This window comes from Neltuma alba, unplaced genomic scaffold, assembly GCF_004799145.2.
Source record: "Neltuma alba isolate B1F8T4 unplaced genomic scaffold, ASM479914v2 tig00013568_pilon, whole genome shotgun sequence".
Classification (NCBI taxonomy): domain Eukaryota; kingdom Viridiplantae; phylum Streptophyta; class Magnoliopsida; order Fabales; family Fabaceae; genus Neltuma; species Neltuma alba.
Genome location: NW_021637769.1, coordinates 59,884 through 86,430, shown reverse-complemented (window position 1 = coordinate 86,430; position 26,547 = coordinate 59,884). Strand labels below are relative to the sequence as shown.

Genomic DNA, 26,547 nt, shown 5'->3' with positions numbered 1-26,547 from the left:
ACTATTGTTATGTTGGTGCTGCCTTTTATCTTAACACGTGTCTGATATACAACAATTCTCTTGTATTATATTCTTCTGATCCTTAATATAAGACTTATTTAACTAATTTGATTTGATTAAGGCAGTTAGGTAAGTTAGTTAATTATAAGAAAGATGACATGTTTTTCCTAAAACACCATAATCATCTTCCTTAATATCCCCCTCTCTCTTTTACTTAATTATAATTGAGGAAGATGTATAGGGGTAATTTAGAAAAAATTAATAAATATGAAAAATAGGTATTATATTTAGAAACAAAATTAATTCAACAAGTAGGTCATATATTAAAGATGGGAGGAGTATATACCCAATGAATGAAGAGCCCGATATGTTGTAGTGGTTTGGAATATTCAAACACTTTCTCTTGTCTTTTTTATCTCTAGTTCGTATATTTAGGACTAGAGATAATGGCTTGTATATTACATGAATATGATAAAGTACCACATTGAGCAATTAGAAAATTAATCACGACTATATAAAAGGGCAAGGAGAGGAATGTTGCCTTCATTTCCTCCATAAGTGGAGGCAATCCACCAATGAGGGTTATGAAAGTAAGTACTGAAAGAAAAAAAAGCTAGCAGCGACTCTCTAGCCTGCGATATTATTGCATTAAATGATGGATGATGTTAATTAACCATAAAATTTTGTCAAGCCATACATAATCTGTCTTGGTTTATTTCTCACTTTACCTGAATAGATCCAATACCTGAACCAATGTCGTAGAATATAGTACCAAGACTTGTAGGTATTGCAGCATACACAGTTAGGCGTAACCGGTAACTGCTCAGATTACGAAACATATGAAGTGAAGATCTTCTTGTCATAATGAGGCACTGGGTAAAATGTCCAGCATGAATTCTCTTCTTCTCTATTGCATCAGAATCCTGAAGTTAATGCAAAAGTTAGTATTTGTCTGTATCAATCTCATTGGTCTTTGATATTAGAAAACTTGAACTTCATTGCTGTTCAATGTATAGTTTTGGCAAGAAGTGTGTAGCGCTGAACTTACACTGTCAATTATTTGTTCCACTTGTTTCCGAATTTGTTTGCCCATTTTCGATGACATGTAGAACTTTACGAGGATATTTATTGCTTATTCTGTATTTACTCCTTTACCAAAGCCTTCTTCAGGATCCTGCAAACGGTACTAAGGGTCCTAGGTTTCATTGTACACAAGGATATCTGAAACTATTACCTTATACCTGGTCAAAATCTTTGTTTATGATCCTTGAGAAATGATCAGAAGGATTGTACAGATTTGGGCATGGAAAAGTGGAAAACCATTTGAAGCAAAAAACTAGAGTCAATCAAAGAAGAAATTTTGTAGTCAGCTGCAAATCAGTTCTTGAAATTTTTGTGTTTTATTTGGAAACAATAAATGATGTAAATAAGGATATATCTATCTGCTTTAATTTCTAACCTCATTTGCAGCCGAAGCAAGGCCAAAATATACTGTTTCCCCAGAAGACAGAAGACAGAGATTGTGGAAAAGTAGAAAAACTTCACTGCTAGGTTGATGTATGGATGCTATGATAGTCCTTTGAATGCCATCCCTTTGATTTAGACCGGCAATTCTGCTCATAACATAATAAGAAGGTGCACCATCAAGTCCGCTGGTTGGTTCGTCAAGGAATAGAAGTCCTGGGCGTGTTAGACCTCAATTCAAATGCTAAGTCTTCTCTTTTGTTCCCCACTGACTCCTTTAGAAGTTCAACCTCCAATCCTTGTGTTAATGGCTTCTTGGAGACACATTTCTCTGAGTATAAAGTTTGCTCTCTCCTTCTCTTTTATGGACATGGTATCAGGAAGTTGAAGCTGACATGAGTAGTATATATAAAGCTTCTCCAGCTGCTAAAGTCGACAAGAGAGCATCATCTTAACTGACATATGCCTGTGATTTTCCATGTTAGTGAAGCTCTTTTCTTATTGAAATATTTTGGAATTTGGAGATATAGCTTATGGAATATTCTCTTACAGATATTCCATAAGCTAGTTCTTGTTTGTGGCCATTGATAAGAATCATCCCAGTTTGCTTTATCGGTTTCCTTTTCTTTATTCCACTTCCAACAGTCACCCATAAGTCCTCCTATGTCATGAAAATGCCTTCATATGTCTCATTTCCTTTGCTGTTTTCTGTGGGTTTCATGACTAATAAGTTATCAAATGATGAGGTAACAAACTGATCTGCATTTGTTTGCTGGGGTTCATCTCCAGACATGTTGTTTGGTGCAACTGGTGGATGACGAAGGGAAGTCATGTAATATCTATAGTTTCCAATTTCTGGGTAAGTTGTTTTGATTGTGAGAGTCACAAATATATGGCTTCAAGGTGGGTATATTACTTATACTTGGCATACTTATAATTGAATATGCCTTGTTCCAGCTGAAAACTTTTGAGATAAATTTGCACCTTAATCTTAGAAACTATATGTTGATAATGCTTCAATGCAAATGATTAAAAAGAAGGCTACCTAAGGAATACTACCACATACTTTTTAACAAATAACTAATTTCTAAGATCTACTTAAATAATTTGAGCAGATTAATAAAATTAGTTATTTACAAAAAATATATGTTAATTTTTCTAAAATACGCTCTTAAATCATTTGTGTTGAAATTACTGTGATGCAATTTTTCTTAACATGTAAAATTAATAGAGATAGTTTGGACAAAAATGGGAGAAAAAATAGATTGATACCTTATATCTAACATCGAATTTAATTCTCAACTAACTGTTGTACTAAGTACGACTGGATAAGAGGTATTCTATCATTACTCATTAGAACCTTTTCCCCTAAAACCGATCAAATGCATGGCTCTATTGTAACTCTAAACTCAAAACACTGTTTATAAGGGATTGGTAGCTTAGGGGGAGTTTGGAACATTTAGAAAAAACTTTCATGTAAATTGAGATAAAACTCCTTTCACCTACTTATTTCGAACACTATAAAATGATCCACAAAGCTAATTCAAACACCCCTGAACTTGAATACTTGGGGCTGCAAACTTTTGGTGGATTAATTAATTCCATGCACAACCAATGTTTCCATCTCCTTGAGGTTTTGTCCCCCCCCCCCCGGGGGGGAAATAAAAGAAAAAGAAACTAATGGCCTGAAGTAAGACCACTTGTAGAGAAACTTTCACGCCACTAAATTACAGATTCATAGGTTGTTTTCCTGAGAATGTGTTACGAAAGTAATGTGCAGTTTTTAGGTTGAATGCCCACATGTGCTCTCTCCTACGAACAATTCAAACGCATTCTGCCCGCCACGTCGCGATGTATGAATTTTCTTAAAATATTTTGATTTTTTTTAAAAAAAGTCATGATTCGATTTGTTTGTAGTGGAAAAATATTTTAAATTTTGTACATAATAATTTAATAATGAGGTAATAATGATTTTGTAAAATATTAGTGTTGATTTTAATTACTTATATGTTAAGAATTTTAGAAAAAATCATAAAAAAAGACCTTAAAAATAGAAAAATTATAAATGAGAACCTGTTAAAATATTAGCATTAGTTTTGACAATATTAATAAACAAATGATAAGTATTTTTATGAATGGGTTACTGTGTATAATTTTTCAATTTTTAAAATATTTTTACTGTTATGGCTGATTAAGGGGAATAAGGGGACACAACTGCACTCTTACGTGGCATTATTTTGCTGGTTCGGATTGGATTGTGCTTAGATAGGAGTTGAATACCGCCTCATCCAGAACAGTGTAAAATGGTTTCGCTGCCACTCCTCCACAAGTTTTACCGTTTGTTCCACCTCCTTCTCCTCCTCCTCCTTCCAGTTTTCTCCATTTTTTGTTCATCTCTTTTGTTAGGCGTTACTATAGGAATAGAGGGAAAGAGCTTGGAAATGCACTAGTCTCTGTAATGTCTTCCACATTCTGTAACGTCGCTGAAGGGTCTGCTCTTCAGATTCAGAGCTGCTTCATTAAAAGGCAAGCTCTCTCTCCCTCTCTCCCTCTCCCTCGCTAAATTTAACACACATCATAATTGAAATATATTATAAAAGTAAATTTGAGTTGTTGCAGAAATCATGATTTCAATTTTGTCAACCATCAGTTTCTGTAAAATTCGATTGAAGCTAGCAAACATTGTTGTTCTCTTACTCTGAGGGGGGAAAACAAGCCCCTTTTGCGAGAACTAGGATTTACTGGAAATGATTATGTTCCAGGAACTGTGTGAGCTCGAAGAGATCATCTTGTGATGTAGAAGGAGTGTTTTATGGGAGATATAGAAGTCAATTGCTCGTCAAAAGAAGGCTCTGTTACCCAGATGTGCTTCGTACGGTCAAAGCAGACTTGTCCCTTTCTAACTCCATAGAAGAAGCTGGAAATGAGGTTGAAGAGAAGATTCCAATGGGGGTTCTGATTTGGAGGGCAATCAAGTTGCCCATATACTCTGTTGCTTTGGTTCCTCTCACTGTAAGCTTCTCAACTTCAAACCATATGCTTGCTGAAGTCTTATGCATCGACCGTAAACACTGACATTTAAAATTGAAAAGAAAAGAATGAGAAAATATATGACTATGGGATGGAATGCAACTTTTGCAGTTTGCAGCTATCGATTTCACTATTTATCTGTCAGTGTAAAAGTTTAACTTTGCACAATTTGTGGATGTGTGCTAGTATTTGTATCATGCAGTAGATCAGTACTTTCAAGTTGAATTGCAATGGCAATGTTACTGAGTTATTATGCTTGGTCTGAGTTAATACTTCATACAAAAGATTGAGCCTTTAAGTGAAGGGCATATAAATGATTTTAGCATAATCCTTAAGTCATCCCTTCACATTTAAAAAAAAAAATCCTCCGAGAGTTTAAGCTTTAAAGTGAAGGTCTATGAATAGATTTTAAGGCCATCAGCTTGACGATGATGATGATGCAGCCAATGATATGCGAGAGCAATAGTAAATGGTTGTAGCAGTCGTAGATTTTGGTCAAATGAACGTCCCTTACTTTCATCATGGAGTTTATGAAGGTGAATTATAATTGTCATTACTATTTCCTTGAGCTATTCGTCTCATTTTATTCCTGTTATTGACAAATAGGTAGGTAGTGCCGCGGCTTATCTACAGACAGGCCTCTTCTCATTTAGATCTTATTTGATGCTGTTGGCCTCCTCAGTTCTCATCATTACCTGGCTCAATTTAAGGTGATTTTCAAAACTTTTAATAGGAGTGCCCTCTGATCATTATGAAACTCGCTCATCGTGAGAACTTTTGGCTGCAAATCACAAGTTTAGGAATCAATCTGAAACATTAAATAACATGGAAACCAGCAAATTGTCTTCCTTTAGTCTTGAATCATTCTGCAATATTCTCAAAACAAGAAAGGACCTTGTATACTTTCTGATATTTTTCGGAGCTAAATAGTTTCTTATATTTGGTCCATGGCAGCAATGATGTTTATGATTTTGATACTGGAGCTGATAAAAACAAAAAGGAATCAGTAGTCAACCTTCTTGGCAGGTGAGTGTCTTACTTATATTTCTTATCTATAGTTTCTTCTTCTTTGCTTCAGGGCCCGTTATAGCATAAAATCTGATCTTTTATTTATTATTTTAATTGAATTTGGGAAGCCGAACTGGAACCTTTGTTGCTGCCTGCTTTTGTCTTGCTCTTGGCTTCACGGGGCTAACTTGGTCTGCAATGAAGGCTGGAAATATGCAATCAATTTTGTTTCTAACGTGTGCAATAATTTGTGGCTATATATATCAGGTAAAATATTTTCTGTCAGCCAATAGGGGTTAAGTCAAGTGATAAGGACTTGATACCCTTAAGTGAGGTTGTGGGTTCGAATCTTTGTGAACAGAAAAATTATATTAGGAGAGTGACTTTTATTTGGACTTGACAATGCCCAATTCTGACCTGATAATACCATATTTCAGATTATTACGTTAGAAAATACAGAATATTTATTTTCTGTCAATATTAAGTTCATATTGGATTTCAAAACCAAGTGAGAGTAATAATAACTTCCAAATCCTGTGATTGATTCATTTGGTGCTGCAGTGTCCACCATTTCGGTTAAGTTACCAAGGATTGGGAGAGCCATTGTGTTTTGCAGCATTTGGTCCTTTTGCTACTACAGGTTTTTATTTATTACGGGGCAGTCAAAGGTTATTTCTCTCTTTACATCCATTGGTGCTTTCCAAAGTTCATTGCCACTCTGGTTTAATATACTGGTCCAAAGAGATTTAACGTAAATCCGGTCCACTAGACATGACTATTTGTGATTGACTTGATTTATATGCTTTTTACAGACAAACATCAAAGAATTTTACAGTAGTCCAATTGTACTTTTCCTATGGGTTGCATAGTTATGAACATTGACCAGTTTTGCAATGTCCCAAATTTTTTGCTAGTGTAACTTCACAAATGAGCCCTATAGCTCCTGTGTATGTTCCTATTATTGAGCCTCATCATTTTGAAAGGAAATTGACCTTTATAGATTTCATGTATGTGGAAATTTCATAGCTTGCTTGCTGATTCTATGTAACTTTGATAGTGTGATGAACCGTTTACCCTTAACTGGAACAGTTCTTTCGGCATCAATCCTTGTAGGCTTCACAACAGCCCTAATTCTGTTTTGCAGTCACTTCCATCAGGTTACTTCCATGTCTGAATTATTTCTTATTAATCCATCTTATCTGTAACTGCAAGTTTCTGACTTTGCTTGTAAACAACTAATTTAAGGTGGAAGGTGACAGGGAAGTTGGAAAGTTTTCACCTTTGGTAAGCACTTACTTTGCTGGACAAAACACTTTCTGTTATTGATCTTAATAATGTGATAATGCAAATCCATAAACGATCTCTTTTTCCTTTCTTTCAGGTCAGGCTTGGCACTAGCAAAGGTGCACAGGTAGTGAAAGTGGCAGTCATAATGCTATATGCCCTTTTGGCTTTGTTTGGACTAAGTAGGGCGCTTCCTCTCACTTGTCTTGTATGTTCTTCTTCTAGTACTTTACCATAACTATATTTTTCCGGCACAAAGGACATTTTTCATATTCAGAGTTACCTTCACTGTATTCCCTTTTCATTCCTTTCTACTTTGTGCACCAAACAAGTACTTAACAAAGAATTCTTAGATTCATTTGGTTTATAAGGAAATAGACCAAGCTAAGGCCTTGTTTGCTTTCTTGTTTTGAAAACAATTTTTTGTTTTTTAAAAACAAAAAAATAAAAAAACTTGTTTGACTACTTGTCTTGGTTAAGTGTTTTCAAAACAAAAAGAAAAACATAAATTTGTTTTAAAAAACTATTTAAAAAACAATTTTTAGTTTTTTCCCCTTGTTTCTTTTTTTTACATTTCTTGTTTTTTGTTTGAAAAAATTGGAAAACTCTTTCTTTTTTGCTTGATCGCTTTTCTTCTATTTGAACAATTGAGTTCTCATCAAAGCTTTACCCTTCGATTTGAGTGTGTTTATTTTCAAATATAAATTTTCAGAACAATTATCCAAATGTTTTTTCCCCCAAAATTTGTTTTAAAAAATAATTTTATGAAATTGTTTTGAGATCAAAAAATAAAAAACAGAACCAAACAAGCCCAAACTTTGTCATGGTTTTCAACAACACACAATTTCAACATACTTGTATATTACTATGATCCTAAATATAAGAGTTAGTTGATAGGTTTTTTTTGGTCCAAAATATACAATTCACCCTGTCTCTTAAATTTTTGATATTTTTCCTGAGCTATCTCTATTGAATACACGTGTAAAGAAAGTTTTTATCAATAGAATTAGTTTCCAACACAAATGATTAGATTAAGCATTTTAAGAAAACTAACACATATTTTGTTTACAAATAACTAATATAATTTTTTTGACATTTGTAAATTAATAATTCAGGTCCTGCATTTAGAACCAAAGACTATTCATAATTAACTGGGTAGGTCTATTGATCAAGAAGTTCTTAAACTTGTCCAACTTTCTCAGCATCATATCTGATTTGTGCCCTTTGTTGTTGTCTGTGATATCAGCTCCTCTGTGCTCTAACTTTCCCTATGGGAAGCCTAGTGGTTAGGTTTGTCCAAGACAGCCACAAGGTAAGGAAGGAGGACCTTTGATGAATCTTTGGCAGCATTAATATATGATGTTTTCAACCTAATTATTAAGTTGTCTTTCTTTTGGCCCAGGACAATCAAAAGATTTTCATGGCTAAATATTTCTGTGTGAGGCTGCATGCTTTATTTGGAGTTGCACTTGCTTCTGGACTGGTTCTGGCTAAGATGCTTGATCCAACCTATTCTTCAAGGCCCATATTACCTATAGTATTATAGATATTGAAAATTTTGACCCTAGAATGAATTGTGTGTATAGAGAAAGCATTCAAGGAAAGGGTAAAAAATGCAGGACATAGTATTTTTATTGTATTTGTGAGACATTTCTAGTTCTTAATATAAAAGTTAGCTGAAAATTTTATTTATATTTGTAGATATAAAAATTTAATCTACTCTATTGCACAAATTTATAATTTTTTTTTGAATTATTTTTATTGATTGCGCGTGTAAATATGGATATTGATTTGAATTTTTTTTGGGACCATGCAAAAAGATTTATTACAACGAAACCCTTTGCTCCAAAAATAAATATTTTTCTTTTCAAATTACCAAAAGAAGATATATTTTCAATGCGTATATTCTCATTATACAATTAAAATTTAAAAATATTTGGCATAAATAAAACCAAAAAAAATACATAGGATATTTTTACTCTCCCCGCGACTTTTGTTCATTTTTAAAACTTCATGTTGAAATTTAATTTCAACTATATATGTACAGAATTTCCCTTATTATTATAATTGAAATGTTAGAATTCAAAATTACCATAGTATTGAGTTGCGCCCATTTTCATTAATCATCAATAAAGTACAATGGTCAAAATGTCCAAATACATAGGAAAACTGCCTATAACAGAACAATTCAGAGTTACAGACCAAAAAAAAAAAAGAGTAGTAAAACTCAAATACAATATTATATAGAGAAAGTAACACACGCATATATAATTTTATATTAAAATTAATATCTAAATTACTTACAAATGGGGCTAAATATATTTATTATACTTAAAAAAATTTAATGCTAGTGATAGAAATTTTTATTTCTTAAATAAGTGGTTAAAGGTTTTTTACCTTCCATATATAAGAAATACACCTCACTCCTACTTACAAGTTACAGACAAATTTTAAATTTTTTTAATTGTATAAAATTGGTAACAATATTTATTTATTTGACTTCATGATTAATCCGTGATTATTGACACGTTCCTCAGTTCTGACCCTTGGACGCCCTATTTTGCTTCTTTCCCGCCAAAATCCACCATCGTCCTCACACCGACCACTGCTTTTTGGCGCGATCAGCCATGGACGTCGGCGAAGACATCAACGATCCAAGTTACTGGGAAAAGCCTATGGCGAGTTTTCTCATACGTAATCACTCGGACCAGCTCCGTTGCATTGCGTCTTCTCCAGATTTCAAGCTTCATTACCCTCTCTTCGTCGAGTAAGCCACCCTCATCTCCTATTAATTCAATGTTCATTTTTGTTGATACGTCCTCATTTTTTTTTTTTCAAAATAAGTTCCTGCATCCGAAATTGAAATCTCTTTGTGCTCTTAAGTTTCGCAGAGCTGATGGATGATGACCCTCATCTTGCCCACCTCATCTTCACCGAACCCGCTACATATTTACAAATATTCGACCAGGCTGCTGTTTGGGCTCATGTCAGCTATCTCTAATGAGAATTTTCTCAGTCGTGATTTTTTCTTACTTCTTTTTTAGGTCGTGGAAGGATAGGGGAGGGAAACTGACTCGGATTTGTTTTCTGTGTTATGCAGAAAATCATATTGGGAGATCCGGGAGCAGACAAGAATTGGGTTGAGAAAAAGACGATTCATGTCCGCATCAATACAAGTGGCTCTCCACTTGAATGCCCAGGTTCGCTTCTTTCAAATCGTCAAGTTTGTTTGAACCATTCACTCAGATTTGCTGAATAGCTGTTTTTGAGAATTCAGAGTAATTAACCCATCAGAACATGACAAGCAAATTCTCTTCTAATTTATCGTCGAAAGACTCATCCTCGATTAAATTCTTCTTTTTGCTGATGTTTTCCTTTCTTTCTTTCTTTGTTTTTTTTTTTTTTTTGCCCCTTATGCTTCTGGATTTTCTTCCCTCCGATTGTTCATTGTTCTGTGTGTTTTGGTGCCATTAGAGTCTTTCCCAAGCATAGGACGTATTAGAGTGAAGCACCGGGGGATTCTTCTAACTTTGAAAGGGACAGTAATCAGGTCAGGAGCAATAAAGATGCATGAAGGAGAGAGGGAGTACATGTGCCTAAAGTGCAAGAAGAGGTATGACCTGTCCTTGATTACTTCAGCGCGTATTAAAAACATGAAACCATCTTGTATATTTAAAAATTACTGTATATTTTAGTGTTGATGTTTTAAAATAGTTGGCATACCACCTATCAATTCTACAAAATTTAGAAGAAGCTGCATTTTCCCTGCTGAGATAAGACCAACAACCATAAAATTGGTCCTTAAACTTTAAGATGTAACAAAATACCTCCTGAACTTTGGTCTAAAATAAAAACGTGACAACTTAGTGAAAATTAACTAGAAGAGGTTGCTTCCTTGTTTCAGTAATTTTCGTTGACATCAGCTAAGATTTGTTTTTTTGTGTTTGTGAGAGACGAGGAATGAAGAGGGGGGGGGGGATCATGTCTCTTGCAATTAATTATGATTGGAATAAGGTTTTCATTTTAGTCCTTGGTTCAAAAAGTTGTCTTCTTAAATTTTAAATTTTGCATGCTGATTTTGTTCAGAGGGGGCAGGGATGTCATTTTCCCCAATATTTATTGATAGGCTGGCATCAAACGTCTTAATCTGAAATCACCCAAGGCTTTTCATTTATTACACATTGCCATTACATGTATTACTTTACGTTTTATTACTAAATCTGGAGGAAGATATCTGTTTTCTGCCCATGATGCCTCATGTTCAAGTTTTTGGTTATCAGCTTACAGTACATATGTGCAGCTTCCTAGTTTATCCAGAGGTGGAAGCACGAAACTCCATAACACTACCTTCAGTTTGCCAAGTTCGGGTAACTTCTCTTCACTAAAATCTGTGTCTTGTATTATTTTTCCCATACTTTTTTCTGTTTCTAAAATTAATACTGTTGTTTACAGTTTTTAAAATCATGATGCATGGTCTTACATTAAAATAGATTACAATCAAAATATTACATTTAGAATTTTCCTGTATGACATGAAATTTCTTGTAATATTGTCCAAAACTGTAACTCAACATATGCACAGCTGCACATAGTAGGCCATTTTTTTTTTTTAGACTTTGGCACCTTTTATCATGTTTTCAATGAATTCATTCATTTATTATTATTGTTGTTGTTTTCTGGCTTTATTACTGCTATCTGACCTTTATAAAATTCAGTGTTATTGTTTATTTCCCGGGCAGAAATCTTAGCTTTTTGTTGTTGTTGATATTGGCAGGGGTCTAAGCCCTGCGGAGGAACAAAATTTCAGTATGTAGATAGTACTATAGTATGCCATGATTATCAAGAGATTAAAATCCAAGAAAGCACGCAAGTTCTTGGTGTTGGGGTGATTCCTCGTTCAATTCTTGTCATCTTGCAAGATGACCTTGTTGACATTGTTAAAGCTGGAGGTATCTACATTTTTTGTTCTTATATTAAATTTTTCATTCTCTTGAAAATGATTGTATTACGTGCAAGAGAGAACTTTGTTCAAAGGAACCTTGATTAATCAAAGAAAGGCATTACTGTCTATGCAGGATTTCCATGTTAGATTCTAATGCGCTACATGATTAGGTGATCTATGAGAGGATATGTGATTAAAACAGTTGAGGAAAAAAATTTACTTTTGTTGCTTAGTAGCTTTAAACTTCTGAGCAGAGGTGTCTACAAGATTGATGCTTAATTATGATAAGATAAAGCAGGAGTACAAGAGAAGATTGGCAAATGATTCTACCTGGTTCTGAGAAGATAAATATATAAATAGCATTTCATTTTAAAGTCATATTTTATGTGTTAGTAGGGTGTCCTTGTGTTACGTTTGAACTCATAACTGCAGTAATAGTTCTGGATTTTGTTAAGTTTCGTTCTTTTAATTGAAAGAAGGACCTTTGCTTCTTCTTTACTTGCAGATGATGTGATTGTTACTGGGGTGCTAACAGCAAAATGGTCATCAGAAGTCAAAGATGTACGCTGTGACCTTGATCCTGTACTGATAGCCAATCATGTAAGGTGAAAAGAGAACTTCTTTTTTACCGTGTTTGATGATAAAAGATTAAAAGAGAAATCTTCCTAGTATTTGGGATTTATCAGTAATTCTTTTATTTTCAGTCAAGTACAAAATCCATAATTACGTAGCCCTAAGCTTTTCTGCATTATACGTCAACCATCTTGTGATATGTAAGGTTGCGACACCAACCTTAGCATGAGTTTTATGTCAGAGGCTTCTACTGTAGATTCTTAAGAGAGGATTATTTTTTGGTCCTCTGGGTTTAATCTTGGGTATCTTTAAAGAGATTCGAATGCTCTCTTGAGATGAAGAGTTAAATTGTTTTTTTCCCCCCTCTTTTTTTGTTTGTGGTGGATTTCTTATCCTCTATTTCTGCGTCATTTTTGTATTCTCTCTTATCATAAGTTCATTTTCCATTCTGAAAAAATAAAAGAAAAGAACAGCTTAGTCATTAACATGTTGACTTCTCTCTTTGCTGCCAGGAGAACAAATGAACTGAAGTCAGAAATTGATATTCCTGATGATGTTGTTATGAAATTCAAACAGTTCTGGATCCATTTTAAGGAATGTCCTTTGAAAGGTGGTGTTTTGGTTTGGACATCTTTGTTTATTATATCTATAATTTGAATTTTTTCTATAGACCTTTGCAGAATGCTTCTTCCAACATTTTTTTATATTATCTATCAGCAACAGAACTGCAGGTCAAGGGGTAGCCAGAAAATGTTTACCCTCCACCCCCCTTAAATTGTGTCAACAGCTACAAAAGTTAACTAGGAGTTTCTGAATTATGTTTTAGATTTGAACTTAAAAGCTGTTTCAATTGGTCCAGGGAGGAATGCTATTTTACGAGGAATTTGCCCACAAGTATTTGGGCTCTTCACTGTCAAGCTGGCAGGTAAATAGTCAGACAAATTGTGGCTAATTTTTAAATCATCTTAAAAAAAAAAAAAAAAACAGAATCCTTATAAACCCGTTTAGTCTTGTGTTATTCATCAAGGATTTGTTTTCAGTTCCTTTCCATTTTATTATGGTGGATGTACTTTTGAACTATATCTACAATGGGATTCCTTGATGTGATTACCGTTAAACTTGTATTCAAGACTAAGTCGTGGGTACAAGAGAAATTTGGACAGAAGATGCATGATGTGGTGGCAAATGTAAATTTAATGAGTATAAGAAGAACTACGAGTTAGATTATTAAGAATGGTGAAATGGAGATATGTACAAAATAACAATTTCAGGATCTGATCCCAGCGTATTCCTTACTGACATTTAGGTAATGTATGAAAATGTAAAGTATTCATTTATTTTGTTTTTCCATTTAGTTGCATTAACACTTATTGGAGGTGTGCAACGTGTCCATGCTTCTGGAACGAAGTTACGAGGGGAACCCCACTTACTCTTAGTTGGTGATCCTGGTATGAGATCCATCACTACCGCCCCTATTATCATCATCTTGTCATGGTTTTTGCTGTTATGAACTTATTAGTCTTTTTACCTAACTTGCATTTTTTTTTTTAATGCAAACATATTAAATTGCAAGTTTCTGTTGCATCAAAGTGATTCTATGTCACGCAATGAAATTGCTTCAAAAAATTGAATGATTTTTTTGTCTCCAAACTACTATCCTCGGACTTGAATATGCACTCTGTCATCTGCAGTTATTTGTTAATTTACTATTTATTATTTATGTGCACCGTAAACAATTTTATCGTAACCAAATACTAATTTTTCCACATTTTCAACTGTATATTCACTTTCCTTGTCAATACTTATTATGAAATTAAAACAGAAAGTTTAATCCGAAATTTCTCCCTCACTCATTGCCATGTTGTTTTGAATTCCGCAGGCACAGGGAAATCTCAGTTTTTAAAATTTGCAGCAAAATTGAGCAATAGATCTGTAGTTACCACTGGCATGGGTAGCACCAGTGCTGGATTGACTGTTACTGCAGTGAAGGATGGAGGTAGGTTTTCTCATGATTTACCTAACTTATGTTGGAATTTGTTCCAGTACGTTTTTCCATTGCTTGTCGATAGTTCTGATGAAGTCCTCCATATCATCCACCGTGTTTATTTTCCAAGTTACAGCTTGTTATATTCGTGACGATGTTAGGATTTTCTCTATTTGGCAATACTCTTGTGTAAGTTGCCAGCGAAACATGGAAGAATTGCTAGGCTTTATAATTTTTTATTGTGGTTTTTCTTGGTGACATATGCTTTGAGACTTCCAGCATGTTTGAGAAAACTTCTCTCGTGTTTTTTATGATCGTTCAATAACAATAATTACAATAATGATTTTGAGTTGTAAGCCATCAATTTTGGTGGACTTCAATTGTATAATGCATAAAAGTCACCCAGTTTACTTGAATACGAATCTTAGTATGCGTAAATCTCATTAGTATGTTAGCATGCGTTATTCATTGCAAGGGTAATTTTATCTAATGTGTAGGAGAATGGATGTTGGAAGCTGGAGCCCTTGTTCTGGCAGATGGGGGGTTGTGTTGCATAGATGAATTTGATAGGTAAGTTTTTTCAGCGGAAGCATGCCAGATTTCCTTGTTGATGGTATTTATGTGACCTGTTTTAATTCCGATCGAGCTGCATGCCCTGTTTTTTTATTTGCAAAGAGGAGCTGGAGTTACTCTGAGGTTCTTGGACGATGCTAGTTTGAGAAGTTATTGACTTAGCTAAACAGGATTATGCTAAAAAAATTATTTTAAATAAGTTGGAGTCTAATTAAAGGTAAAAAAATTCGAATCCAGTTGGGAAACTATTGGTGCGCTTAATTTTACATTTAAAATGATCATATCTGAAGTTAATTTGCTTTAGTTTCAGTTTTTCAGTTTCCTTTTCTTAAGATTGCTGCTTTATTTTTTCTCTACATAAAATATTTTGCTTTTCTTCAAACTCCGTGCACTGAGATACAGTCTAATTAGAAAATTTTGAAATCTTGACTATTGAAGCATCTTGTATGTTAAAAAGGCCTCATTACTACAAACATTTATATGTTTTGGTTTTCCAGCACTTTGCAACTTCGTTAATCCCTGCAGGCTGGTGGTAGTTCTCATCTGATCCTTAAGTATAAATTCCGACGACCTTAAAATCAGATCATATTATATGATTCCCTAGCATGATAGCATTTATTATGAAACTAAGGTTGATTTTGTTTGCCAGTATGAGGGAACATGACAGAGCAACCATACATGAAGCCATGGAACAGCAGACCATAAGTGTTGCCAAGGTACAAGTCTGATTACATGCATAATAAATTTGGCTTTTTCCACTGTTCAAGTACCATTTATTACAATGCTTGGTGTTTATACATATTGAACTGTGAAAAGTGAGGGTGGAATGACCCGCTTCATCCTGATAATCTGCGGTAATTAACTCACTTGTATAAAACACTGCTAGTGCCCGTTCCCCTCCCCCAAAAGAAAACCAAAAAGGAAAAAATCACATTGGATTTTTAATAAAGGGAACGCTTAATTGAAACTCGAAAGTGTCTTTCATGTTTCTCATTCTATTAACAACAAACTCCTTAGACTTGACAACTTACGTAATTCATAGATGACATGTACCACGACGTCATTTTAAATAAGCATGAAAGCTTCTCTGCTTGAGGACTAATTTTGATGCTCGCCAATCACTATTAAAGGCCCAATTGGTCCATCAGACAGATGGAACCTGAAATATGATTAACAGTAGTAATACGAGTTTACGTGATATAGGGCACCAAATATTTTTATCATTGTCACGGCTAAGTGAGTTCTGTCCGCTATTTAGTGTACTCATTATCTGTTTGGCATTTATTTTCATTTCATCTTGATTATAATGTTTGGTGCTTTGTTTGAAAGTATGGCTGCTGATTAATTCTCTCACTCTTTCTCCTTGATTTGGCCAGGCTGGTCTTGTAACGACACTCAGCACTAGAACAACTGTGTTTGGTGCTACTAATCCTAAGGGGCATTATGATCCCGATCAACGTATCACTTCAACCGGGCTATGTATTAGTTCAAAATTATTTTGAATTGAAGTCAAATCATCGCCGCGCTTATTCTTCTGAATAACGTCCTTAATTTAAACTCCGCATAAACTTCTATTCAATTCTGGGTTATGCTCCTGCATGCGTTATGTTAATGCTGCTTAACTGCTTAATTTATCATCCAATTTAGTGGTTGTCTTGCTTAACCCAGGTTAGCTCTATCTGTCAACACAACACTCTCTGGTCCTTTATTAAGCAGGTTTGATATAGTCCTTGTGCTCTTGGATACAAAGAATCCTGAATGGGATGCAGTAGTTTCATCTCATATTCTTAAGGAGGTAATATGAATCTTAAGTATCATGCATAGAGTTTATTATGATTACAAGATATAATACTTACTTGAAAACTAGTATCCAGGCAGAACCAGATAGAATGAGGCAAGATGAAGATCTAGCAACTAACTGGCCTCTTTCTACGCTCAAGAGGTAAAGTATCTTTCAAGATACGTGACACCAAAAGAAAACATTATTAGAAAATACAAGACGAAAGGTGTGAATGATGTCTCTAGCTAGGATGCTATTTAAGTATTGATTATTGTTGAGCGCTTCCAGCAAATAAATAACCTAGAATCTCAATTCATTTTTTCCACATGACTTCAATCTTGTAATTTTCAACTTTGATTAGAGTTATGGTGGCTTCAAATTAATTCCCGAAAGTAATACTGAAGCTATTACCATGTAAGAGAAAAGTGACCAAATATTGTGAAACATCCAACTTGCCAACAGAACTGTGTTTCAAATGAAATCTGATCCTCACTGCCTTTACAATTTAAATCTTGATATGTATGAGATGCTTGGATGCTTATAATAATGAAGACCTACAGGTATATTCACTACGTCAAAGAAACCTTCAAACCAGTCCTTACAAGAGAGGCTGAGACAGTCATCTCCAGTTACTATCAACTGCAACGGAAATCGGGAACTCATAATGCAGGTTTGAAGTAAACATATTTTGACAGAGTTTGGTACTTAAATCAATTCTTGTCGGTTTAATTAGTTGCGATGTAGCTAGGACAACTGTTCGCATGCTGGAAAGCTTGGTTCGCCTAGCTCAAGGTATGTTGCTGAGTACTGACACAAAAGTGAAACTCACCTTGTGAACTTTTCTTTTCCCGCATATGCTTTGACTACTTAAATGTCGCAGCCCATGCAAGGTTGATGTTCAGAAATGAGGTGACTCAATTAGATGCCATCACAGCAATTTTATGCATAGAATCTTCAATGACTACCTCTGCTATAGTGGATTGCATTGGTAATGCTCTGCATTCCAATTTTACCGAAAATCCTGACGAGGAATGTATCCTTGTTCACTTTCTTTGTATATATGTATCTAATGGCTTTAACCCATCACTGGAGTTGCTGGAGAAAGAACAGCATATTTAATGTTGCCTATGCATGTTCAATTAAAATGCATGCTGCGAATTCTGTATCGTATTTACAAAATTCTTAACAGCACGGAAACAGATACTAAACAGGAGAGGATGATACTAGAAAAATTGGGAATTGATGGATCCTGTGACATTAACATCATAGAAGACTGAAAACCAAGATACAAGAGCAGGTTCCAAGTTAGGTGAAGATCAGATCGCAAAAGTATTAATCCTTGGTTGATTGTGCAGTTTTCACTCCAAAACAAGACTATTTACAGCGGGTAACTCCACTGCTTTAGCACTGAAGATGAAAAGGCATATTCTTTCTGTAACCATGAATACATAGATGCTTTGTCAAGGTTCTATGTTCAAGTTCTGTTTGTAGTTTAGCCTATTTGTTATAGTTGCAAGTGTAATTGTAGTGTAATTTTTGGATTGGATTGAGACATCTGGGTAGGTAATTATATGATGATTTTGTTCTTGAACAACTTTTCTCTAAACTTGCTGACTTTTTGGTGACGATGATGGTGTGTGTCAGTGTGTGCGCGGGTGCGTGTGTGTGGGTGTGTGCGTGTCCACGTGACTGGCATCTCTTGTTCGACTTCATGTTAAGCTCTTGAAGCTAGATCAGAAACAGCAGAAAAACGTTTCGTTGTTTTGAACTGTGATAGATAAACCTTCTACCGTCATTAATTTTCAACCTCAAGATATCAAGTTCGCTTCGATTTTACAGACTAAAATTGATTCCGGGTGAGTCCTTTACTGAAGCTCACAGACACAATCACAATATTGAAATGCCAGAATGCTAACTATAAGCCGATCATGCAAATCTCCACAGAAACAGAGGATTTCAAATCTGTAACTTCAATTCCCACCAAAAGAATTATTCATGCGTGACTGTAAATAAGCTTAAGGATTAATGGCAATATTAAAACTAACAAGTTAATAACAAATGAAAGCAGGAATCTTTTATGATGAAATGCTTATCTCAGCTGTCTCCTCAGAAGACTGTTGCTTTTGGCTGGGAAGAAGGAAGTCATAATGGCATGGGGAAAACTTCAGTTTTCTTGTCTAGCATGGAAATGAAACATCAATACAAGCCCAAAAATTTCCACCAGAAAGAGCCAACTGTTCCCCAGATGATAGCATTAACAAATGCCATAACTAAACCCATTTTGAATATATCAGGAAGATCAACGTAGCCAGCTGTCACAAAAAAAAAAAAAAGGGCATCATCAGCCACCTTCGTTGAACTTAGTGTATAAATGACAATGGAAAAGAGTGCCGTGATGAATATCAGGCAAGCCATCTCAGACGGGCTCAAGGTTACGGGTACCAACTAGAATCATATTCATGTTTAAGATATCATCAGCGGCAATTGTTGAACACATCTTTTCAATGACAATGTAAAAGTGTTCCATGAGAAATAGCAGACAAACATTCTACATGAATTAATGAAAACTCAGCGTCTTCAAAGATTGGGTTGGGTAGGTTTTTTTCAAGATCTAAAATTTCTTTCTACCCATTATAAGATTAAGAGATTAATGTTGATGAGAAGGGAGGAAAAGAGGGGTGAAGAGATACTAAAATGGTGATATTTCTTCCCTCTATTTGGGAAGCTTTCCACTAAGTCTCCCAGAAGACTTTGGAAGTTCAATTGAATTTGCACTGGGATAGATATCATGCACTGGAACCAGAAACTACAGAATTGATTTGTCCCCCCCCCCCCCACCCCAACCCCAAGAAAAAGAAGGCAAACAAAAACAATGGGAAAAAAACAAAGATACTGGGGCAACGGGCATACCTCCATAGTACACAGCAGCTTGACCACTACTATAGTGTGTTATTGCACCAAAAAGGTTAGTATTATAACCTAGTAGAAGTGCAGCCAAGATACCAGGTACACCAGCTGCTCTGTGCATGGCTAGAAATGCAGAATACAAAGCCCCAACATGTCCAGTCTGACTTGCAAAAAGGTAGTGGATGAAGAAATAAGCTGCCTGAAGAACTAGCAGAGAAGCAGGCCAGCTCAAAGACAGAGACCGAAGGGAGTTGGCCACACAATCGGACATCCAGTTCACGATACCAAGATTTGTCAACTGGCCAGCCATGCCAACTAGAATGGCAAACCAAGCCAAGGTATCCCACGCAGACTTCTCATTCAAGCAGTCATTCCAGTCAAGGACTCCTAGAACAAGAAGTATTGACAAGCCAATCATTGCAGCTACAGCGCTTGCAATCCCAAGGGTGTCTCTGCATCACCAAGAAATATTAATAGGATAAATTGATCGATACCAAAAAGAGCACCATGAAGATGTGATCAGTGGACATTCATAAAATCATCAATGGCGGATGTTTGTTCTGGAAGACATAGACTAAATTAATGATATAAGCCTGTCTAATAAGAATTAAAATTGAATGTTGAACAAGTCCTCGAACTTCGGCAACAAGAAGCTAGACACTAGATGGCTAGAAAAGATTATATTCTATTTTGCTTCTGTTTTAAAACAATGTATTTGTAGCACCTCCATGAGACTAAACTCCACCGAGTCAACACAGACACACACGCACACAGACACACAGAAGTTTTATCAATTGGCGTTAAATAAACCACATGACTCACCCAAAGATCCATAGTGAGACCGCAAGAAGCATTGTACCAACCATAACCCATTCATTTCGTGTGACAGGACCCATGCTTTCTAATTTCTTTGCAGCCATGGCTGGTGCTTCTGGTGTATCTTTAATTTCAGGTGGATAAAGTTTGTATAAAACCAATGGCGTAGCAAGAAGAGAAACCAATGCAGGTAAACTAGCTGCCTTGAACCATGAAACCCAAGGGTTGGAAACTATCACCCCTAGCTCCTCCGCTAATTTGATACACAGTAAGTTTTGAGCTGCAGCAGTCAGGAAAAGAGCACTAGAATTACCAGCAGACTGTCACAGATCACAATGACAATGCGAAAGTTACTTCCTTATTTTCACACCAAAAAAAAAAAAAGGTTACTTCTTGCATGATAAGGGTGTTCAAATATGGAACAACGAAGCTGAGAAGCTAGCAACACCAGAGCCTACAATGGTCATTTCTAATAACAATACCCCCAACTATAACAAGCAAATGTGATGCTAACACCCCATAAGTGAAAGTAACAAAAAAGAACAAACAATCAAAGAAGTAAACTTAAATCATCCAACAAAAGAAGATCGAAGATTTTGCGCAACTGCCAAATTCTAAAATAAATGAACAACTCAGGAAATCCGCTGAAGTCAGACCTCAATGCCTCACCTCAATTTCACAGATCTGGAATGTCAACGCGTTTTTCCTTGTTCAAACTTAAGATTCACTCAAACTTAAAATTCATTAAAAAATAAACTTCTGGGCACAAAATTTTAATCTTTTTATTTTTCCCAGTAGTTTTAGAAATAGCAGTATTGAGCTCAAGTTTCATTGAAGCAGGAAACCAACGAAGAACTGCTGGAAAAAAAAAACAAAAATCGTAGTCACTGTAGTTCTTCCTATTTTACAGTTATGCTGAATTTAAAGTGACACCACTACAAAATCCATAATAGACAGGTTTGTAGATTAAATAATGCATCAGAAGAGCAAAACACTTATTTCTGGCCAATCAGCTTTATGATGGTATTATTTTGTGCTCAGTACCAAAACCAAAAATCTATCTTAGCTATCGCTAGGGGAGAATTTTCTTAGGTAGACCATAGAAACCTGAAAACCGACCTGAAATTGTGTCTGAACGAGGTAAGAACCCAGCTTCTTAGCCGAAGGATGTTCCGGCTGACTCCCGGCCGAAAGCGACAGTGACTTAATAATCGGCAAGAACACCCCGCCGGCCCTCGCGGTGGTGCTCGGCATTGCTGGCGCAATCAGCGCCTCGCTAAACGTCAACCCATAAGACAACCCCAACGTACTCTTCCCCAACCACTTCACGAAGTACGTCGCGATCCTATCCCCCAACCCAGTCTTCACAAACCCACGAGCGAAGAAGAAGGATATCACAATCAGCCAGATCACCTCGTTCGTGAACGCACTGAAAGCCGCCGAGAAAGTCAAAGTTTTGGTGACAATGGAAACCGTCAGACCCAAAAAAGCCCAGGCTCCTACAGGCAATGGACTCAAAACCAGGCCCGCAATAGTCGACAAGAAAATCGAGAGCAATTGCCACGCCTGAGCAGTGACTTCAACTGGTCTGGGAACTAAGAAGCGAACGGCAAGACCTATACCTATGGAAATAATCAAAGGAATGAGCTTGGCACCTTGTGTAGCAGGCGGGGGTGGTGGCGGAGAAGACGTAGAAGAAGAAGCAGAAGCTTGAATTGGCTTGTGGACTATGTGAGGCTTAGGGGTAGGAGTGATAAAGAAGGAAGATTTGGAAGGAAGGGACATGGAGAAACGAGAGACATGTGATCTGAGAGATGGGAGCGAATGGGATTGGAAAGTGGGGTTCGGTGGAAGAGAGAATTGAGCACTGGAAATGGAGCGAGAACGTTGGCGGTGCAAGCAGGTGGGAGAGGAGAGGGAGAAGGAGGTTGAGGTGGAGAGCGAATGCAAAGCATAGCTCTCCATTTGCAGAGCAAGAGCAGAGCTTGCTCGGAGAAGGAGAAGGAGAAGGAGAAGGAGAAGGAATGTGAATCTGCGAATTGGGACGGAGCAATTGAAGAGAGAATCTGTATGTGTGATGGGAGTTCGGCAATTGCAAAGCGTGGCCACTGGCCAATGTTACTTTGTGTGGGACCTTACCTGGCTGAGGAAATGATCGGTGACATGGTCCCCGGAGATTAAGACACTTAAAAGAAATTAAAAATTAAAACATTCAAAAATAAATATTCCCTATGGGCTAATTTTTTAGCTTGACTCTAAATAAAAAATTAATTCTAAAATTTTTTATATTAATTTTTTTCAATAATACTCTTATTAAGTCATTTTTATCTCTACCTATTAAATTTAATCATTAAATGATCAGAATATTTTTTTAAAAAAAGTGTGGTTTGAATCCAATAAATGTAAGGTTTATTCTTTCCTATTTTTATATATTAATTACAACTAAATATTTTAATTGATTCTATAAATCTATATTTAGATGCGGAAATTACCGCAGTAATTTTAAGATGCATAATGGATTTTTATTTTATATTATTTAAGAAAAAGCTTACTCTTTTATTTATTTATTATATATTATTTTTAGAATTATTATATACTGAATTCATGTATATAAATGTGTGTAGCTAATTTGCCAATTGTATCTTATCTATTTTCATTTTGTGTGGACCATTTTATCATTTTGTATTAGCAATAATGTGCTGATATATGTCTTTTTCAGTTTAGTTTTCTGTAATTTTTATAGACAATCCTTTTTTGAAAAGACTTTGTCTTACTTTTTATTTTTTTTTAAATTGAATGTTTTATGATCTGAAAAGGAAAAACAGACAAATCCTTTAAAATTGAGATTTGTTTCTCTTCTTCTGTTTCTTAAGAAGGTAATCCTTTCAGAAATCCTTACAATTCTATTAATGATCTTTTCATAATTATAATTTGAATAACCCAACAAAGAGAAGCTGTTTTTCTACCAAAAAAATTTATTTATTTTAATATATTAAAATAAATAAAAAATGAATTGATCTTATTTTAAATGATAATACTTTTCACCATAGATTTTTTGATTTGATCAATGATTTCTTCTTTAAAATTTAGAGTTCCCTCTCCCAATAAATATGTTTTTTGATGAAAATAAAGACAATCGTTTGCAATGTTTATCATTTAGCTAGCCCTAATGTATGAAAAATAGTGGTTCCTTTTATCAAACAATATAATTAGTATAATTATATAAAAGGATAAACTAAACCAGAGACATTTTTCTAACACACACTTTATTTTGGTCCATCACTTAGAAAATTTTTGGGTAAGACATATAAATAAATTGCAAATATTTTTTTGTTATTTATTATACTTTTTATTGAACAGTGAGGTTTCAGTTTAAAATATTTGGGATTTGACTACACAGTTTCTTTTCAATTTTTATTAGAATTGCGTAGATATTTTTATTTTGAAAACATAAATGCCAGTTTAGTTCAAAATATTCTACTGAAACATCCTTCCCCACGCAAACAAAAATGGTCAATTTATAAGTTAATAAAATATGTTCTAATAAGAAATTAAAAAGCTATATTAACTATATTTGGAAAAAAATTATTATTTATTTAGAATTTGAGAAACATTTATATATATATTTATGCCATATATGTGCGTGTTCGAACAATTTTTAACTAACTAAATCACTATCACTATGAATTTGATATCGGTCGACTTTAACATTTCCTAATAAACAACCATACTTAGCGTAATTCTTTGGTATGAAATTTGAGGTCTCATTTGACCAGATGCCACATCTCATTTTTTAAACAAGTTAATTACATTTTTAACTAGGAATAATTACATGCATGTCTCAAATAAAAAAAATTAATAATTTACAAATCCTAACCACTTGCTAAGGTTTAAAAAAATTGACATGAAAATGAGATTGAGAAAAAAAATTTCGGGGGACATGTTTGTAGTAATTTTTTTTATATTAATGATAAAAATAAGATGCTTCAATTAGTTCCTGCTTCCAAGCCAAGTCAGTAACAATAATCATAATAATACAACTAAAACATGAAAAATGATACTTTATCTTCATTTGCCACTCTCCTTTTACCTTATTAAGAGATCGAATGCCATTAAATATCATAAAAATCATTACAATATATACTCTTCTGGTCCTATTTATAAGGCAGAGAGATAAGACATTTTGTTCTCATATTTATAGGACATTAAGAGAATTTTTTTTATATAAATTTACAATTTTATATTTTATTTATTATTGTGTTGATTTTATTTACATGAAATATAATGTATATTAAATAAAAATAAAATTAAAAAGTTATTAAATTTTAAATAAAAATTAAAAATTTAATATATTTTTTTAATTTGTATGAAATATGTTGAAAGCAAATTATAAAAAACACCAGGGTAGTAGATTCTAAAGAAGGACAAGAATTTAAGAACAAAATAAGAGAGGCAGATAAAGACTTGATGAACACTGTACTAAAATTAATCAAGCAACTTAACAATTGCACAAGATCTTGTTTGACAATATTGCCTGACCCTTCCAACGACTGCCTGCAAGAAGAAATCTGTTTTTTCTTTTTTTATGCCCATAAATCAAAGGTTGCTGATTCATTATCAAATAAAAGAAACTGAATAATCATCAAAGAGTAGCTCTTGTACATTTGAAAGCAAAGGAGGAGTGGCCCCTCTCCTCTACCAACCTTAATTGCATATTTTTTTATATTTTATATAATTGATTTATAAAAAACAAAAAAGAAAAGTTTTGAGAGACAATATTCAAAAGCGAAAACATTATGAATTGGAGAATGGACATTCTGCCTCACGAAGGAAAAACTGACACCTCTCATAAATTCAAACAACTATTCTCATCTTTATCTGCATTTTCTGATTTATTAGGAAGCAATCATTCTCATTTTTCAGCCTTTCGATGGTTCAAATACCAAGAAATTTTGTCTGGAAATCATTGCCATCGTCAGCATGGAGAGCAATAAATAGTACCAGGAGTATCAGGCAAAAAAATAAATAAATAAATAGTACCAGGAGTATCAGCCAAATAAATAAATAAATAAATAAATAGTACCAGTAGTAGGTGAGTCCTTCGGTATTTTATTTATTTATTTTATGATTATGTTGTTGGCAAAAATAACGATCATGCAATTTTTCTGAAAAAATACTGCTCAAAAGAATCTAAATCATAATAGAAATACTTTTTTTTTATACAAAATTTACAGAATTGCAGAGTAGTACGAGTAGATTTTTCGTGTAAAAATTTATCGGCTTTTTCTTGTCAATAAAAATTTCAATGCAGCACTTTTGTTCCCTTACAGATTAAATCATTATTTTAACATGTCCGCATTTTTTTTACGGGCTTGAGATTACACCAAAGTGAACATTACTAAAGTCTTTATGAGATCAAAGCCTTGATAGGTTAATTTAGCAGGCGGTTGAATACTGAATATCAAATAAAAGTTGCATAATTAATTTACAGACGTTAAAAAAACAGTTAAATCAGTTATTTATTTTTAAAAAAATATTTTACTTGGTATTTTTGACAGAGGTTAATATAATTTTTTGTTTATCAAGTTTGTTTAAATTTTAAACTATAAATTTTGGTCTCTTAAATTTCTTTACATTTAAAATATTGATCTTCACAATTCAATAAATACCTGGATCATTTTATCCTGTAAGGGATCAAAATCTATAATTTGAAATATGAGGGTAGATTTAGGAGACCAAATATTATATTAATCAATTTGATAGTCTATATATATATTTTTTGTTTTTGCGTTAAAATTTGTTGTAATGCTTAGGTTTAATTACAATATCCAATGTTGATTCATAATAATAGTCAAGCAATAGTCGAAGAAGAGATTATATATATATATATATATATATTTTTTCTTTTTTTTCCCAACCGCAAATAGTTCGGTCGTTATCAGAAATATTCAAGCAGCCTTTAACGACGTGAGTTTTTTTTTTTTTTCCATTGCGTAATATTATTAGACGGTTTTGAAATATTAAAATCCTTTAATTATTTATGTCAACTCATTTATGTGGCCTTCTCTACTTTGTCTTTGGGTCGGTTAGAATAAGTACGCCCATTTCCATGATGTCACCAGCAAACAAAGACTTTTTAAAAAAGAAATGAAGAAAATGGAGATTCCCTTCATTCTTCCCCTCTTTT

General features: G+C 34.3%; 3 protein-coding genes and 1 pseudogene across 6 annotated transcripts; 2 read left to right on the top strand and 2 right to left on the bottom strand.

The window, feature by feature from the left end:
- Positions 1–500: 500 nt before the first annotated feature.
- On the bottom strand, positions 501–3,858 carry LOC114738283 (ABC transporter G family member 11-like; annotated as a pseudogene).
- On the top strand, positions 3,828–25,129 carry LOC114738276 (2-carboxy-1,4-naphthoquinone phytyltransferase, chloroplastic). 3 transcript variants are annotated; one of them, XM_028926319.1, is made up of 13 exons: positions 3,828–3,990; positions 4,227–4,476; positions 5,101–5,204; positions 5,449–5,520; positions 5,631–5,769; positions 6,064–6,170; positions 6,560–6,659; positions 6,748–6,786; positions 6,884–6,994; positions 8,033–8,098; positions 8,189–8,350; positions 17,064–17,075; positions 25,119–25,129. In XM_028926319.1, the coding sequence occupies exons 1-11, from the start codon at positions 3,923–3,925 to the stop codon at positions 8,330–8,332; spliced, it is 1,200 nt and encodes a 399-aa protein (XP_028782152.1). In that variant the 5' UTR covers positions 3,828–3,922; the 3' UTR covers positions 8,333–8,350; positions 17,064–17,075; positions 25,119–25,129. The 3 variants fall into 3 exon arrangements, with proteins under 3 accessions (XP_028782152.1, XP_028782153.1, XP_028782151.1); XM_028926320.1 differs by lacking the exon at positions 25,119–25,129 and adding an exon at positions 23,648–23,657; XM_028926318.1 differs by lacking the exons at positions 17,064–17,075; positions 25,119–25,129 and having other exon boundaries at positions 8,189–8,472.
- On the top strand, positions 9,422–18,262 carry LOC114738272 (probable DNA helicase MCM9). Of its 2 annotated transcripts, none has more exons than XM_028926314.1 (20): positions 9,422–9,553; positions 9,670–9,772; positions 9,887–9,986; positions 10,330–10,399; positions 11,087–11,153; positions 11,560–11,734; positions 12,233–12,332; positions 12,813–12,910; positions 13,160–13,225; positions 13,656–13,748; positions 14,180–14,296; positions 14,782–14,854; positions 15,507–15,573; positions 16,234–16,315; positions 16,531–16,652; positions 16,732–16,799; positions 17,198–17,307; positions 17,382–17,429; positions 17,518–17,670; positions 17,838–18,262. In XM_028926314.1, the coding sequence occupies exons 1-20, from the start codon at positions 9,462–9,464 to the stop codon at positions 17,912–17,914; spliced, it is 1,881 nt and encodes a 626-aa protein (XP_028782147.1). In that variant the 5' UTR covers positions 9,422–9,461; the 3' UTR covers positions 17,915–18,262. The 2 variants fall into 2 exon arrangements, with proteins under 2 accessions (XP_028782147.1, XP_028782145.1); XM_028926312.1 differs by having other exon boundaries at positions 10,261–10,399.
- On the bottom strand, positions 18,432–22,487 carry LOC114738274 (dicarboxylate transporter 2.1, chloroplastic). The gene is made up of 4 exons (XM_028926316.1): positions 21,480–22,487; positions 20,367–20,680; positions 19,548–19,996; positions 18,432–18,949 (listed from the first exon to the last, which is right to left on the bottom strand). Exons 1-4 carry the CDS (start codon positions 22,323–22,325, stop codon positions 18,834–18,836), a joined length of 1,725 nt encoding a protein of 574 aa, XP_028782149.1. The 5' UTR covers positions 22,326–22,487; the 3' UTR covers positions 18,432–18,833.
- Positions 25,130–26,547: the final 1,418 nt, after the last annotated feature.

What these genes read in the sequence shown, in the direction of transcription:
- LOC114738276 (XM_028926319.1), top strand. Translation starts at nt 3,923, where the DNA reads ATGTCTTCCACATTCTGTAACGTCGCTGAAGGGTCTGCTCTTCAGATT. An exon ending in TTATTACGGGGCAGTCAAAG is followed by an intron (nt 6,171 to 6,559) that starts GTTATTTCTCTC and finishes TAACTTTGATAG; the next exon opens with TGTGATGAACCGTTTACCCT. An exon ending in TTGTCCAAGACAGCCACAAG is followed by an intron (nt 8,099 to 8,188) that starts GTAAGGAAGGAG and finishes CTTTTGGCCCAG; the next exon opens with GACAATCAAAAGATTTTCAT.
- LOC114738272 (XM_028926312.1), top strand. Translation starts at nt 9,462, where the DNA reads ATGGCGAGTTTTCTCATACGTAATCACTCGGACCAGCTCCGTTGCATT. An exon ending in CATCTCATATTCTTAAGGAG is followed by an intron (nt 16,653 to 16,731) that starts GTAATATGAATC and finishes ACTAGTATCCAG; the next exon opens with GCAGAACCAGATAGAATGAG. An exon ending in CCTCTTTCTACGCTCAAGAG is followed by an intron (nt 16,800 to 17,197) that starts GTAAAGTATCTT and finishes GAAGACCTACAG; the next exon opens with GTATATTCACTACGTCAAAG.
- LOC114738274 (XM_028926316.1), bottom strand. Translation starts at nt 22,325, where the DNA reads ATGGAGAGCTATGCTTTGCATTCGCTCTCCACCTCAACCTCCTTCTCC. An exon ending in GTCTCACTATGGATCTTTGG is followed by an intron (nt 19,997 to 20,366) that starts GTGAGTCATGTG and finishes TTGGTGATGCAG; the next exon opens with AGACACCCTTGGGATTGCAA. An exon ending in AGCTGCTGTGTACTATGGAG is followed by an intron (nt 18,950 to 19,547) that starts GTATGCCCGTTG and finishes TTTTTGTGACAG; the next exon opens with CTGGCTACGTTGATCTTCCT.